We start from the raw sequence: 17,002 nt of genomic DNA, 5'->3' as shown, positions 1-17,002 counted from the left end.
TGAGTCAACAGTGTGCCCTTGTTGCCAAGAAGGCCAATGGCATATTGGGCTGCATTAGTAGGAGCATTGCCAGCAGATCGAGGGAAGTGATTATTCCCTTCTATTCAGCACTGGTGAGGCCACATCTGGAGTATTGCGTCTAGTTTTGGGCCCTGCACTACAGAAAGGATGTGGTCAAATTGGAGAGAGTCCAGCGGAGGGCGACGAAAATGATTAGGGGGTTGGGGCACATGACTTATGAGGAAAGGCTGAGGGAACTGGGCTTAGTTAGTCTGCAGAAGAGAAGAGTGAGGGGGGATTTGATAGCAGCCTTCAACTACCTGAAGGGGGGTTCCAAAGAGGATGGAGCTCGGCTGTTCTCGGTGGTGGCAGATGACAGAACAAGGAGCAATGGTCTCAAGTTGCAGTGGGGGAGGTCTAGGTTGGATATTAGGAAACACTATTTCACTAGGAGGGTGGTGAAGCACTGGAATGGGTTACCTAGGGAAGTGGTGGTGGAGGTTTTTAAGGCCTGGCTTGACAAAGCCCTGGCTGGGATGATCTAGTTGGGGTTGGTCCTGCTTTGAGCAGGGTGTTGGAGTAGATGACCTGCTGAGGTCGCTTCCAACTCTAATCTTCTATGATTCTATTATTCTAACTGTGGTAATGAATGTTTGTAACATATAATATATAATGATGACACAGCTGCAGTTTTATCATAATGAAATATACGTGGTCTGTAAGACCTCCATATTCTGTCATTTTTATATGCTTGATTCCTGTGTTTAACCTTTTGACAAGATCTTTTCTCTGCAGTTAAAGAGAAAAAGACATGAAAATAAGATTACAAGACAAACCTTCCCATTTGGGAGGAATAGTTGGACTGGGTTGAGGTTTTTTTTGCACTTGATGGAACTGTGGGGAGTCTCTTCATTTTCCCAGCTTGGATAACGTTCAGCCCTTGATACCTTGCACTGCAGGCGTTGTCCTTTCAGCCGAGGAGCTGCAGATGAGGTTTCTGTGGAGCCTGCCCGAGTTCTGTTGAATGGCATGAGGCACTCCCTCCAGGGTTATAAGCACATCAGCCCTACTCTGGAGACAGTCATGCCCGACTCTGTGCTAGGGCGGTTGTCAGCCTCTGATCAAATTCCTCATAGTAGGGGCAGGTAGCCGGGGAGTTCCCAGTCACCATTTCCATCCTTTACTTTGCGATGGGTAGTCTGGAAGTTTTTGATCTGCTCCCTGCACCAGACAGTGGTGCAGTAGATCTCGAATCCCACCTGCCTCTTAGAGGTCTTTTCAGATAAATGCAGATTTTTGGTGCTCCTGTCAAAATCATGGGCCTCATAGTCCTCATACCACAGATGGACCAGGATCCTGTAGTGTTATACCCTTGTACCTCCGAATGAGCCAGCAACCTGTGTTCTGAGGGGTGCAGGTGGCCTATCAGAGGGTTGTGTGTGTGTACGGTAGTGGGGTTTGGGCTTAAACACTTGTCAGAGCCCATGCCCATGGTGCATAGTAGTCATACCCTCAAGGGCTGGATGCTTTGGGTGAAATCCTAGCCCCACTGAAGTCGATGTGAGTTTTGCCATTGACTTCAGTGGGGTCAGGATTTTATCCTTTGTCTTTGGCTATGTCTACACTACGCAGCTTTTAGCAACAGGGCTGTGTCGCTACAGCCGTGTTGCTAAAAGTCGTGCAGTGTAGCTGCTGTTTGTCAGCTCTCCTGCTGACAAAAGAGACTTCCACCCGCAACCAGCGGTGTCAGTGTTGTCGGCAGGGAGAGCGCTCAGCCGACAAAGAGTTGTTCACACTGGTGCTTGTCATCGGCAAAACTTTTGTCTTTCGGGGCGGTTTTTTTTTGTTTTGTTTTGTTTTTTTTAACACCTCTGAAAGACAAAAGTTTTGTCGTTCAGTTGCCAGTGTAGACATAGCCTTTAAAAAGCTAAGATACTGGGATCTGGAGTCAAACCTGAGTCTCTTGCATGGCAGTTTAGAATATTCCTAGTGAGTTACTGGACTGTCCTTGTCAGAAGTTAAAAGGTAGGTTCTATTTAAATTGAATTTGCAGTATATTGCAATGAATTATAGGTTACCGGTATGTGTAATAAATTATTATCTGTACAAATTACGTTTTAAAAAAATCTTATTGGCATGACATTGCAAAGGCCTCTGCCTGCATTAACATGATGACAGACAAATCCAATTACTAGGGCAACATGTCCAAATTAACTAATAAAAAGCGAGCAGCAGAAAGGATTAAAAGAAATATTTACCATTGGGAAGTAATAAACTATCAGAAGCCTGGGGGAATATACAGCAATGTAGGTGCAATCGTCAGAGGTGCAGGCAATTGAAATAATTAGGCACACAATTTATATGGGGCCCTGGAAATTCTGGCCCAGTAGCTCATTTCCATCTGTAATTTCTATGATTCTGCAAGTTAATGGTGATGAGCTGTTTCCAGCATTTCCTTTCATATGTATGTCATCCTGAATTAGCCTCATGCAGATAAATGGGGAGGTAGATCTACTGCTTGTTTTGACATGGAGTGATAATGAGCAAACACAGTCAATGACAGACAGATACCCTTCTGCATTTGGCTTGGTGTTCTCAATTCGCTGTCATCAGGTCAAATTTCTTATTTGTGTTTGTGACCAGGCGAACAGAGATGCAGTAATTAGCCGTGCCCCTGACCAGAAGGATGATCGAGCTGTCAGCCTCCAGGATGCTTCTGCAGTGTATGACCTTCTGAGTATCACTCTGGGCAGAAGAGGGCAGTATGTCATGCTTTCTGAGGTACGTGATCTTTTACTGAGACATCCGCCTAATTCTTGCAAACAAACACTGTCCTTTGAAGAAAAATTATTGAATGTTGGTGGTGGAAGTGAGCAGGAAAGAGGGTAGTTGAAAATTTTTAGAAACCGTTTCAAGTCTGTGTCAGTTTAGGTCAAAAATATACACATCTGAGCGCCCAAACTGGGATCCTAAAGCCATCCACAGGCACTTAAATAAAATGGGCCTGATTTTCAGAGGTGCTGAGCACCTGCAGTACCCATTAACTTAGGAGAGAAATTGGAAAGGGGAACATTGTGATAAAAGATCACCTCTGGCCATTTCAAATTGTCCATTTGTGCAAGCTCTTACTTGGCCACTGAGCTGTCTGAGCAGCAGCCTTGACAGAGGGAGAAAAATGCATCTCTGACGTTTCTCCCAATGTTTTTTTCAGTGTCTGGAGCGAGCAATGAAATTTGCGTTTGGTGAATTTCACCTTTGGTACCAGCTGGCCCTTTCCATGGTGGCTTGCGGGAAGGTAAGGCCTAAATCAGAACAGCATGTTTTTTTCCTGTGGGATGTGCAGAATCACATATTTTATATGAGTTAATGATTGTGTACAGCCTATGTGAAAAGTTAGAGCTCGCTGGTTAGATTCCCACTGTACTTCTAATCCGATGTGTGAACTAGACAGTTCTCTTTCACCTTCTAGGGCAGGGGCATGGTTTAGTGGTCATTACACCAGAGTCAGAGTCTGAATCTGGGTTCTTTTTCCCAGCTCTGTAACAGGCTGGTAGTATGACATGTCCCCTAACCCCTTTGTGCCTTGGGTTCCCTATCTGTAATATTGGGATAATAGTAATACTAATCTGCCTTACATGGCTATTAATGTTTGTTAGTTGCTTTGAGTTCCTTGAATGAAATGTGTTGTCTAAGTATCAAAATATCATTGTTCTATTTTCTGTTGTGAGAATGAGTATGGCCGACATGCATGAATGGCATTAATAAACCTTGGTACTTAAACTATTCGTATTGCATGTAAAATTTAAATTTGTGCTGCTATGTCACAGTAGGATTTTTGGGGACTATGTGGACCATCTCATTAACTTGTATGTTAAATATATTTGTACATTACAAGCAGAAAATACTAGACCAGCCATAAAGCGTGCAATATACAGGAGCAGTTAGGCACTGAGGTGGAGATTTTCAAGAGGATGCTTGCTTCTAAATCCTTTAGGGGCTTTGAAAATCATTGCACACACAGAAAAGATTCATACAATGTATGAATTCATAAACAAGTTATAAACTGCTGGTCAGTCAAACAAGCCTAGTGCTGTAGTGCCAACACCGTGCACTGTCCTGTGAAAGGCGTAGGTTTGGAGGAAGATTTTTCAAAGGCATATGTGGGAATTAGGTACCCAGCCCCCCCTTGACTTTCAGTTGAACTGGGCACTTAACTGGCCAATGGGCCCTTGCAAATCCCCAAATCCACAACCACTTTGCTGGATTAAGGAGTGGCTTTGCCTGCTTCCAAGGGAGCATTGCTTACTCCTCTGAAGCAGACAAGACTGTGGTTGTGATGATCCAGCAGAAGAAAGGTGAAGGAAGGACATGCAAAAGCCAACGTAGAAACACAGTGAGCATGTCCACAGGGCTCTTATAGGAACGCAGAGGACCCCAAGATGAAACTCTTGACAATAAATAGGGTGCTAACCTATTGCCATTAACAATTTAATTGAGAACTCTGTCCTTCTCTTCATGTTACATATTTGCTTATGTACCTCTTCGGTATCCTTTAGATATTACACATTCAGTATTAAAAAGAAATTAAAAAAGCAGTAAAACTCACACTTGCCTCAGTATAAATGTATGTAAATTGAAATCAAAGGACATCCTATCCTATTGCCTAGACTTTAAATGTTCAGGAAGTGAAGAGAGCTCTAAATACTCTGAGCCTTATATGGAGCAGAGGTAGTTCCCTTTACCCAACAGTCCCATCTGTGCAGTATTCCATTTCTAGTCTGAAGTATTCCTAGAGGATTCCTGTCGTATACTCTGCAATGCGTCATCTTTCTAATGGGAGATGTGGCATACATTTTTATACTGCTTTGCAGCTTGTGCAGAACAGAGTTCATTTAAATGTAAGCACTCAAATGTAGCAGGGAGGGATGATGAGCAGTGTGGTCTGTGTAGACCATAGAATGCAAAATACACTTGAGCTTTCAGAGGTAAGAGATCTGTTTTCACCTCTCTCTCAGCCACAGCCAATTCCTGACCACATTACCAAGACATGAGATCCCACATCCCGAGATGGAACTTTTCCTGCAGCATTGGAAATCAGACTCATAAATCTTTGGTGTCATGGGAACCCAGATCAGTAGACCCTTTTATTGACCTGCAAATCTTGAAACCTTCAATATTAAATTGCAAAATCTGTCCTGTGTAAAAGTGGTGTCAAATCCAATCTTGCTCTCTATTTACACTATGTTTTGCTTGTGTTAACTTGCACTTCATATTCCTCCTTCACCAAGTCAAGGGATACTTGAGAGTCAAAATTCCAGCCATTTCTTCCATCCGCCAGCTAACAAATTAGCCAAGGAGTATGTTGTTTTTCACAGGTGTATCAGTCTGACCATTAGGTCAGTAAGTTATGCTCGTTTACTATATAAACGTAGGATTTATGCATTATTTTATGTTAGCTCCTCTCCTTCACAAAGATGGGAACACTGCTCTGTAGGATATTCACATTGGGTAAATCAGTGGTTCTTCGAGTGCTTGCTCATGTCGATTCCATACTAGGTGTGTGCGCACTCACCTGCACGGCTGCCTGAGATTTTTCCCTTAGTGGTATCCGTAGGCTCGGCTCTGGCGCCCTCTGGAGTCTCACACTTATGCACCAGTATATGAGGAGCCACTGGCACTGCGCCCTCTCAGTTCCTTCTGAGGGTTGCAGGAACGCAACTGTGAGGGTTGCAGGAACGCCTTTCTCCCTTTACAGTTTGCAAAGTGCTCTTAATGGTTTGACTTAATGAACTATATACAACTATGAAGTATAGTTAGATAAGTAGTTAGTCTAGATAGTTAATAGTCCCCTTAGGGGCTTTGTCCCTGGGACAGGGCATGCCCCAGTCCCAGGGTTTCAAACCATGTGCCATCTGCCATAGACCTATGCCTGTCAGCGACCCCCACTCAAGCTGTCTAAGGTGTCTGGGGGAATCGCACATTAAAGAGAAGTGCAAAATCTGTAAGAACTTTACGGCATGCACTCAAAAGAATAGAGACATTCATCTCAATGCTCTTCTGATAGAGGCAACTTTCAGACCAATCTCTGGAATCCTCCTGCTCTGACTCAGCACCAAGTACCTCAGTCTCTGTATGGAGCGCCCCGCCGGCAATGGTTTCCTCCCAGCACTGCTCACCGTGACCGATGCTGCAAAAGCACCACAGAAAGCAGCGCACTGACTGAGGACCTCCCCGGCCTCATAGAAAGATGGAAAAGGGGTGGCAGGCAAAGGATCCAGGTTGGGCCATCTGCCTCTGACAGGACTGCAAGGTGCAGCCTCCCTCCCCAGGGCTTTGAGACCGGTATGGGAACCGACTCTGACTCCAGGGAGTGGCAGTGCTCCCATGCACCTTCTGGTGTTCTCCACACCAGAAGTCTTCCAAGCAGCCAGGGACCTGATGGCTTTACCAATGCTGTCTACTCTGAGATACCGTCCCCTACTGGCAGAACGAGTAAAGGCCCCACCTCCTAAGGGTAAGCCACCCAGGGGTCCACCCCAGTGGCTACTTGGGCATTACTGCTCTCTGGAGTCCTGGCACTGCTCCACAATGCCATGGCCCCAGTTTCCGGCACTGCACCCATGGTCTCCTACTCCACAGCCTCGGTCCCCAAGCCTACATTCCCAGTCCCCAGCACTGAGACAAGGATCATGGACCATTCAGCATCAGTCCAGATCTCCCTGGCACTGTCAGCCTCCAGCACCAGTCACTGCACTGCCGTTCTCTGACGCCCCGTTCCCAATCTCCATCACCTTGGTCTCTGTCTCCACATGTCTCACCACTGACTCAACTTCAGTCTCCAACACAACACCGCTTTTCGGATCTCCGCCAGCAGTCACCTTCTCCCCGGCACCGTTCAGTGCTGCATCAGAGCCAACAGCGAGAGGCACCATCAGTGCCACTTTGGTCTCCGAGAGAGGATGCCTCCTCAGAGTTGGAAGGGGATTGGAGTTCCCCGAAGGCTCTGGTCGGCCCTGCAGTGGGCGCCTGGCCACACGGGCAATGACCACTCAAATGGCCATACTGGAATTCTTAGGGGCTCCCTATAATGCCAGGACCGTACTCTCAGCGGTCTTCCTTCACCGCATCAGGGAAGCGGCACCCCCTGTCTCGGTACTGGAGTCAGATTAGGGTTCCAAAGCAGGTACTGAGGTACAGGCTTTGAGTCAAGGGGAAGCCTCCCCAATAGAGGAAGGGGTACCTGTCCCTTGCCCAGTGTTGCCATCGTCCCCGGATGAGGTGGTCGCCAGGCCTGCCCACCCCCTCCCTCTGGATGACTTTTGGGCACATGAGGACCTCTTGAAGAGGGTGGCCTCGAATTTGGGGTTAGAGGCAGAGGAACTTACTGAACCCTCAGACAGCCTCCTTGATATTCTGGTTGCTGTGGCGCCATCTAGGATGGCACAACCAGTACACGATGAGGTTCTAAAGGTAGTTAAGGCCCTCTGGGAAACCCTGTTCTCCCTGCCCCCAACTTTGAAGAGGGCAGAAAAGAAGTACTACATCCTGGTCAAGGGCTACGAGTACTTATACTCCCACCCACCATCCCAGATCTCTTGTAGTCATGGTGGCCAACGAACGAGATAGGCAGGGTCAGGCGAGCGCCACATCTTAAAATAAGGACGCAAGGAAACTGGACCTTTTTGGAAGAAAATTTATTCCATGGCCAGTCTCCAACTTAGGATCTCCAACCAGCAGTCATTGCTGGGGAGACACCATTATAACATCTGGGATTCCCTGGCAAAATTCAAGGACTCCCTGCCACAGGCGCTCAGCCAGGAGTTCGCTTCGGTCTTGGAGGAGAGCAAGACTGTGGCTAGGTCCTCACTCCAAACTGTGCTGGATGTGGCTGATTTGGCAGCCAGGTCCATGGCCTCTATGGTGTCCATGTAGCAAGGCTCATGGCAGCAGTCCATCTGCATCAACTGTCCCAGGAGGTGCAGCAGTCCCTTCAGGACCTCCCCTTCAAGGGCACTGCTCTATTTTCGGAGGAGATGAATGCCAGGCTGCATGGCCTGAAAAATTCCTGCGCCATGCTTCACTCCTTGGGCCTGTCCACGCCACAGGTCTCTAGGAAACACTTCTGGGTGTCAGCTCTGCCCAGATTCTTGGGCCCTTAGCGTCAGAGCTCCTACAAAAGAAAGGATGGGGGCTTTAAACACCGCTGACCCACTCTGTCCCCCTCAGCTGCCTAGTCGGGCCCTCAGCGTCACTCAGGTGGCTCTCAGTCATTTTGAGGGTGCACACGAGGACACAGTTGCAGTCTCACCCCAGGATCCATCCCCCCATTTATTTCTGGACCTCCTATCTCCCCTTCCTCTCTGCATGGGCCAAGGTCATCATGGATCAATTGGTGCTCATAGTGGTTGGCTGCACCCTGCAGTTTTCCTCCCTCCCACCCCCCTTCCCTGTCCCTCTTCAGGGACCCTTCTCACTAGCAACTCTTCATCCAGGAGGTAGAGACCCTCCTATGGGTAGGGGCTGTATGAAGGGGAAGGGATTTTACTCTCAGTACATCCTGATCCCGAAGGCCAAAGAGCCATCCTAGACCTGCGTCACCTCAACAAGTATCTCAGGAAATTGAAGTTCCGCATGGTCTCCCTGGCCTCCATCATCCCCTCTCTGGATCCGTGAGATTGGTACTCCGTCCCCAATTTAAAGGATGCCTATTTTCATATTTCTGTTTTCCATGGGTACAGGAGATTACTCCAATTCATGGTGGGCCAACGCCATTACCAATTCACTGCACTGCCCTTCTTCGGCCTCTCATTGCCCCCAAGAGTCTTCACAAAATGCATGGTGGAAGTGGCCACTTTCCTGAGGCGTCGAAGCATACTGATATACTTGTTAGAGGCAGGTTGCAAAAGCAGGTTCGGCACAGCCTCAGTCTGGTGCAGGCCACTTGTCAGGAATACTTATAAATGAACAGACTTTTACCCCGGTTCAGCAGATAGAGTTTATAGGGGCAATGCTCGATTCTACCCAGGCCAGGGCCTTTCTGCCAGAGTCATGGTTCAAGGCTATGTCAGACCTCATCACCCATGTCAGAGCTCACCCACTCACACCGCCTGGGTATGCCTCCAGCTGCTGGATCACATGGCAGCATGTACTTACATGGTCCATCATGCCCCCTGCGTCTCAGACCCCTGCAGACATGGCTGGCTTCAGTCTATGCTTCTGGCAGATATGATATGGACCTAGTGGTTACAGTTCCGCTGCTCATCCGGTCTTCTCTGGCGTGGTGTTGGAGGGGATTCCCTTCATACCTCCATCCCCCTCTGTGACATTGGTCTCCGACGACTCAGACTTAGGGTGGGGAGCCCACCTCAGTGGCCTCAGCACACAAGGTCTCTGGTCGCAGGAGGATCGTTCCCTCCACATAAATGTCAAGGAACTCAAGGCAATATGCCTGGCATGTCAAGTGTTTCTTCTCTACCTGAGAGACAGGGTGGTCCAAGGTCTGACAGATGATACTGCAGCAATGTTCTACATCAACAAGTGAGGCGGGGCCCGCCCCTCAGCCCTGTGCCAAGAGGCTCTCGGGTTGTGAGACTTCTGCATACAGCATGCTATTCATCTCGTGGCGTTGCACCTCCTGGAGGCCAGAAATGCACTAGCGGATCTCCTTAGCAGGTCCTTCTCGTCTCGCCACGAGCGGTCACTCCGCCCAGACGTGGTCAGTGTGATCTTCCAGAGGTGGGGAACCCCCAGGTGAACCTGTTTGCATTCAGGCAGAACAGGAAGTGTTACCGGTTCTGCTTGGTCCACGGGCTCGACAGAGGTTCCCTGTCTGACGCCTTCTTATTCCAGTCATCAGAGATGCTGATGTTCACCTTCCCACCAATACCACTAGTACACAGGGTACTCTTGAAGATCAGATGAGGCGAGGGTGATCTGGATAGCTCTGGCATGGCACCAGCACTGGTTCAGCATGCTGTTGAAGCTCTTGATAGTGACAGCTTTAGAACTCCTGCTCCAGCCGGACTTACTGTCCCAGATCCACGGCCGTCTGCTGCACCCGAACCTAGCATCCCTGCACCTGACAGTTTGTCTGCTATGTGGCTAAATGTGGAGGAATAAGCATGCTTGGCACAAGTCCAGCAAATCCTGATGGGTAGCAGAAAGGCCTCCACCAAGGTGACCTACCTAGCAAAATGGAAATGTTTTATGTGTTGAGCTTCGGAATGGAATCTTCCTCCTGACCAGACCTCACTACAATCCCTCTTAGACTATTTGTTGTGTCTCAAGTACCAACGTCTGGCACTCTCATCAATCAAAGTTCACTTGGCGGCCATCTCGGCCTTCCACCCTATGGTCCAGGGTAGATCAGTCTTCTCCCATGACATGACAATCAGGTTTCTGAAGGGTCTGGAGCAACTTTATCCTCAAGTTTGTGACTCTATCCCACCTTGAGACCTAGACCTGGTACTGTCAAGACTCACGGGGCCTCCCTTCGAGCCATTAGCTTTGTGTTCTCTGCTGCTTCTCTCGTTGAAGGTCTCCTTGGCCTTGTAGCAATTACTTCGGCCCGAAGGATCTCTGAGATTAGAGTGCTCACATTGGAACCACCCTATACGGGTGGACAAGGTCCAGCTGCGGCCCCACCCAGCCTTCTTACTGAAGGTGGTGTCTCAATTTCACAATAATCAGGACATATTTCTTCCGATGTTCTTCCCCAAGCCTCACAAATAGAGAGAACCAGATCCTTCCACAGGTCAACACAACTCTTCATTGCGGTGGCGGACAGGATGAAAGGATCTCCTTGTGGATAACCGCCTGCATCAAGTTCTGTTATGAATACGCAGAGGTGTCATCGCCGGCGATTGTAACTCCCCATTCTACCAGAGTGCAAGCCTTGTCAGCCACCTTCTTGGCACAGGTGCCGATTCAGAGTATCTGCAGAGCCACTACCTGGTCTTCAGTCCATACCTTCATGTTCCATTATGCCATCACCCAGCAGGCCTGGGACGATGCCAGCTTCAGCAGAGCAGTGTTGCAAGTTGTACAACTGTGAACTCCAAGCCCACCTCCAGGGATATTGCTTGTGAGTCACCTGGCATGGAATTGACATGAGTAAGCACTCAAACAAGCAAAAACGGTTACCTACCTTTCGTAACTGTTATTCTTCGAGAGGTATTGCTCATGTCCATTTCATGACCCGCCCTCTTTCCCTGCTGTCAGAGTTGACCGCAAGAAGGAACTGAGAGGCTGCAGGGCTGGCAGCGCCTCATATACTGGCGCATAAGTGCAGCACTCCAGAGGGCGCCAAAGTCGGCCCTATGGATATCACAAAGGGAAAAATCTCCGGCAGCCATGCACATGGGCGTACACGCACCTAGCATGGAATGGACATGAGCAACACATCTCGAAGAACAACAGTTACGAAAGATAGGTAACCATTTTTTTTCTTTAAATGGTGAATGAGATTATGCAAAGAAACATAACCTTTTTATTGTACAGCTGAATTGAAACAATAGAAATAATAGAATAACAGTGATTTCACTTTGCTGTGCTTCTCTGAACACAGATGTGTGATTTCTAGAAAGGAATTTTTACCCATTGTAGTCCAAGTGTGTGCAATGAGGTGTGTTTTCCAAACAAAAGAATTACCTTTCATTTGATTGAGAAAAATACAGTGTGAAACTTCCAAGCCTGTGTATTCAAAGTTTTAAGTTACATCTTTCTATCTATCTGTCTGGGCATTCTGAGTGCATCTGTTGCTATAATGCTAGGTCATTGGGAAAGACCTTTTTGCACCTAATGAAGTTCTGGACAGGGATGAAGGTGTCTTTGAATCAATTTTATGGAACCCCCTCCCCAGTCTTGGAGATGCTGGGTGCCAGGTTAGTCCTAAGGCACAACTTGGAGCTGCTCTAAGATGCACCTGATGTTAACATCCCACAATATGCTGATATGGCAGCCAAAGATTGGCTGGATGTGGTGGCTCGCCAGTCATGCCCTTTACACTAGGGATGGGTGGTGTCTGAGAGTGGGAAGTGGTGTGGTAGCCACTACATCAGCCCTATGTTGCCTGAGGGAACCTTCAGAAAACCCGATAAGCCAGCTTTACCGATTTTCTGCGCTGCCAGGGCACAGCGTGGGTTATTAGGCTGAACAGGTTAACTTAGCATGACAAGATTTACAAAGTGCAAAACTGGGACCTCTATCAGGGGAGCAGAGTGAAGGAAGAAGGGCCGGTTTTGGTGGGGGTTTCAAGGAGGTTTGCGTAGACCCGGTTTGGCAGTTTGGGGTAGTCCACTTCTCTGTTGACCCCTCCCCAGCCAAGCATCGTCCACTGGAGTTGGTGCAAGTTACTCATGTATGACACCTGTGCAAACCAGGGCACTTCTGTTAGGCCAAAGTTGTCAAACTTGGGTGCCTGAGTGATTTATTACAAGCACAAGGGATGTGAATTGGTGCCCTAGCAACTGCAAGCATTGCACTGGCTGCAGACCAGCTGTCTGTTACATGTTCCCCTCTCATATTCCTGCCTTTCTAGGCCTTTCTAGGCTCCAGTCCTACAAGATGCTCTGGGTCCTGAATTCCTTGTCAGTGGAGGATTCTCAATACATCATAGGGACGGACCATTCCTTAAACGAATCCCTTATGCCCCAAAATTGTGGCGACCTGTTCTCTGTAAAGATGAAATGCTAAAGGTGCCTCCTTAACACACTCACCTGCTTTGGGCAGTATTAGACATTAATGTGCACCATCTTCTCACTGTGCTTCTCTCAGGACACATGGTTTTGGCCTTCATGCCAATGGGTAGGTTTCCCTATATGAATCGGAACTGTAGCTATTTAGGGACAGCTACGGAATTATTTATTTCTTTAGCTTTAAACAGTAATAAAAACCACTCTTACAAAAAGCACCGGGTGCCTGGATAGTTAATTAAACTTACTTTAACGTAGTGATGGCCTCCTGTGTCAGGCAGATGGCCATTCAAGACATTCTCTTTATACAGTGCATGGGAGCATTATTTAATTTTAAAAAATGTAAAAAATAAATGTTTATGTTGAAAAACGTCGAGAGAAACCAAATCTCCATTATTGGTTTTGAAATTTATTCAAGGCGGGGTAGAATGTGGTGAATGGGCTGAGCACTCTTAGGCCAGTAGAGGGCAGTGTGATGTATCTGCTGAAGCGTGAATTTACTGCTCTTCTCACTCTTGCACTGGAGGAAGGGAGATAGGTTGTGAGGATGGGGAAGGCCCCATGGTAGTTGAAAGGACAGTGGTGGAGGAGTTACCTTCGGAGGCTTGTTTGACCTACCAAACATTAGAGCCCATAGGGCATCCACAGCGCTTGCCTCCAAGTTCATGGAGCACCCAGTATGCTACTAAACATCTAGAGCGGACAGCTGTCGTAGCACTTGCAGCAAGGGCAGCGATTGCATGAGTTTGGGAGCAATTACATCATTCCTGCTCCCCCTGTCTTGGCAGGTGCTAGGGACATTACTGTGTAAGCTATGCAGAATAGCGAGAGTGGCTTAAACCACAGTCATGGCACTTCAGAAAAACAGGCAGTAAAGAACTTTTACACCACAGGGACTGCCAATGTCTGCTCTTAACCTTCCTGCCTTTGTGCATGCCTAACGGAGGGAGGAAGAGGACACCTGACACCTGAAAATGTTATTAGCAACATAATGCTTCAGGGTGTGTTGGAGCTATACAAATAATAATAGTTACATTCTTGTCAGCATCTCAGGCACTCAGCAGTCTGCTTGGGGAAGGGAAGCTCACTGTTTCCAGAGCCGTGGGTTCTGTGTCCACTGCTGGCTAAGCATTGGTTAATGTTTGCTTGTAGTGTGGGGCTGCTCAGCGCTGCGCTGTCAGCATGTAGTTTTGATTTCAGTTGCTTCCCTTGAAGTCAGTTTTGCAGAGAGGAGCTGCTCACTGTGATCCAATGAGGAATATATGTGTTTATTGATATGTAAGATCCACAGCCAAATAATGAGTAGTTAATATGATGTGTTTACATTTTAAGCTTTTTCCATCCATGTTCCAACCAGAAATAGGAATACTTTATTCTTATTTAAAAACGATGCAACAAAAGCAAACATCTTTATCAAGAGCCTTACATTTGACTGAAAGACATGCCTATAATGCCGACATAAAGCCTTCTAGAAGATTAGAAAGAAAGATATAAATATATCTGATACATAATTCTGCAGCAAGAGCAGATGAATTTTGTGATTTAGGTTGCTCCTTCTGCTGGTTTCCTTGCAAAAGCTTAAGCTGGTTGCTAGGTAACCAGCATAAAAAAAGCACGTTTGTCTTTGCGTTGCAGTCAGGAGCCTTGGGAGCAGCAAAGGCCTCAGATGGCTCCTTAAATAGCATCACTGGGGAATGAAAGTTAAAATATTGAACATTCATTGGTTAAAGATCCTGTTACAAAGGTCAGCCAGCTAGGGGACAGTCAATAGTTTGGTTTCTTTTGATTGAGGTAAAGGGGCACAGGACAAGAGAGGTTTGTCTGTTGAAGACAGTACAGCAAATGGAAATTTCCAAAGATTCCTGAAAATGAAACAGAGTATATGTGTATGTGTTTGGGAGGGGCGAGTAGGGGGATATATATTCCAAGAAACCATTCCTAAATTCAGACATAGCTATTTTCCTGATGGCAGTGTACATGAAGATATTTGGTCATCATTAGTGAGAGCATATTTATGTTAAAAACTGTAATCACAGAAAGGGTGTGGAGGGGATTGGCAATTATTTTAATAATGAATGTTGAAGCTGATTGCCTGTGTGGCCTGGTGTGCCTTGGGCAGCCCTCACTGGAAATGCCAAGGTCAGGCCAGGCTGCAAAAAGGAGAGCAGATACCCACCAGTCTTGGGAGTAACACTGAAGTTAAGCTCCCCAACCAGTCATAAACTCTGCTTCTGATCCCCACACTGGTTTTCAACAAGCGCAAAAAAAAAGAAAAAAAGAAAAAAGGGAATCACACAGCCCCCTCTCTGGCTCCCAGTCAGCATCTAAGTCCAGTATAGTGCGAAGTTATTTTAAAACTCTGCTCGCTATACAAAATGTTCTTCTGAACTCAAAGCGCCAGCCACATTGCCAGGTCAATATTAGGTTAGATCTTACCCAAAATACCATGCTGCCAGCCAATCCTTTAGTAGCTAAAACTAAAGATTTATTATAAAGAAAGAACAAGAGAGTTGTTAAATGGTAAAGCAATCACATACGTACAAAGACTTCAAAGTCCATATATCAGGGTCTTAGCAGTATTGGTGAGTTTGCTGGCTTGAAAGTACCTCTGGAACACAATCACAGCTTGGATGGGTCATTCAGTCTTTTATTTAGAGCTTCAGTTTGTAGAAAAGTTACTACAGAGGTAGGAAGCAGGTTTGAAGACAAAATGGAGATGATGCAACTGACTTTTATCTTCTTTTGCCGTGTGGCTTGTACTTCCTGTGTCCCCAAACACAAGCTTTACAGCACATGGCATTGAAAGGCCTCAGAATTCTGTTCATAACCATTCCCCCTCCTGTCTTGCTGATCCTTGATGGGCTATCAAGCAGGCCTACTGCTGATGCCAATCTGTCTGGGGGTGTCATCCAGAAACAGAGCACAAGTTTGGAAATACAGATGTACTGTACATACTTATAATTTACAATACAAAGGTGATACAAACATATAAACAAGATTATCATAATAGACAAATTATAACATTTTTGCAGATATGTCACATAGCATATCTGGTCAGATTCCTTGCAATTTTATAGTACTGGTATCAATGATATCACAAAGTGTCCCACATATTCCATACAGCGTCACAGCCTGTAATTTCTTAACTAGCTAGATGCAGAGGCAAGAGAAGAGGGGAAAAATTAAAGTCATAGGTTAAGAGCCAAAAGCGAATGTAGTGATGTGCACACTTGGGATTCACAGAATCGTACAAATTAGATGGGAAGACCTGATGAGTTCAAGTAATCTGGGGATTCATCTCCTCTGGTTCAGGACCCCCAAGGAGTGTCATGAATGGGCATCAGGAGTCGCAACCACCATGCCCTTCGTGTGTTGCTAAATGGAAATGGGTCCAGCTGAATCCCAGCTAGATGGGTTGGGGGTCCCATGGAAAGTGAGGTCCTGCTATGGAAAAGCTTGAGAATGACTGAACTAGTCCATTTCCCTGCCATTTCAGGGTTGGTCTCCATCCAGGGTGGACAAGACCAGAATTGTACCAGGGAAATACTCCCTGGACTTGAAGAGCTAGCTGGACCACTGAACTGCCCTCCCTTTAATGAAAGTAGTGTGAAGTCTCAGCATCTTGCTTGACTTATCACTAACCCTGGATGGACATGTAGTATCATGTTTCTGTTCTGTGCTTCAGTTTCCCTCTCTGTAAAATAGGGATAATGATACTTACCTCCCTTTGTAAAGTGCTTTGAGATCTACTGGTGAAAAGTGCTATATAAGAGCTTGGCATTATTATTTTCAGTAGTGAACAATATCATCACTTACTTCCAGCTGGCTGGGAGACTTCCCAGCCCTCCCGGAAAAGGATCCAGCCACAGAGACCCATGCACTTTTCACCTCCAAGCTGGATTACTGTAACTCACTGTATCTGGGCCAGGTTGAAGGTGAAAGCAATGCAGAGGCTCTCGTTTGTGGAAAATGTGACCGCTCACCCCTGCAGTAGGATAGATTTCCATAAGCTGTACTCTGCACCCATCAGTGGCTCTCAGTCTGCTTCCATTGCCAATTCAAGTGCTTGGTTCTGAATTTCAAAGCCATTATCAACAGGTCAGAACCCAGCCATATTAGTGACTGCATTTTGATGCATAACCCACCAAGACAGTTGTGCTCCTCTGGGGCAAGGCAGCTTACAAGCCCCAAGGTGATAAAGCATTTTCAATTGAGGGGGACAGCTGTGGAACCAACTACCAGAGGGATTTAGTCTAAACCAAAGTATGAGCACTTTTAGAGCATGCTACAAACCCCACCTTTTTGAGAAA

The 17,002-nt window shown here is 46.8% G+C and overlaps 1 protein-coding gene across 1 annotated transcript in view; it reads left to right on the top strand.

Annotated features, from left to right (window-relative positions):
- Window positions 1–17,002, top strand: part of TTC7A (tetratricopeptide repeat domain 7A) — a 304,003-nt gene that overhangs the window by 76,542 nt on the left and 210,459 nt on the right. The window contains exons 9-10 of the mRNA XM_054022426.1: window positions 2,644–2,781; window positions 3,212–3,295. Coding sequence (XP_053878401.1) covers window positions 2,644–2,781; window positions 3,212–3,295 — 222 coding nt within the window. The remainder of the gene's footprint in view (window positions 1–2,643; window positions 2,782–3,211; window positions 3,296–17,002) is intronic.

This window comes from Malaclemys terrapin, chromosome 3 (genome assembly GCF_027887155.1).
Source record: "Malaclemys terrapin pileata isolate rMalTer1 chromosome 3, rMalTer1.hap1, whole genome shotgun sequence".
Classification (NCBI taxonomy): domain Eukaryota; kingdom Metazoa; phylum Chordata; order Testudines; family Emydidae; genus Malaclemys; species Malaclemys terrapin.
Note: the sequence above shows the minus strand (reverse complement) of the source record. Positions and strands in the feature narration are given on the sequence as shown.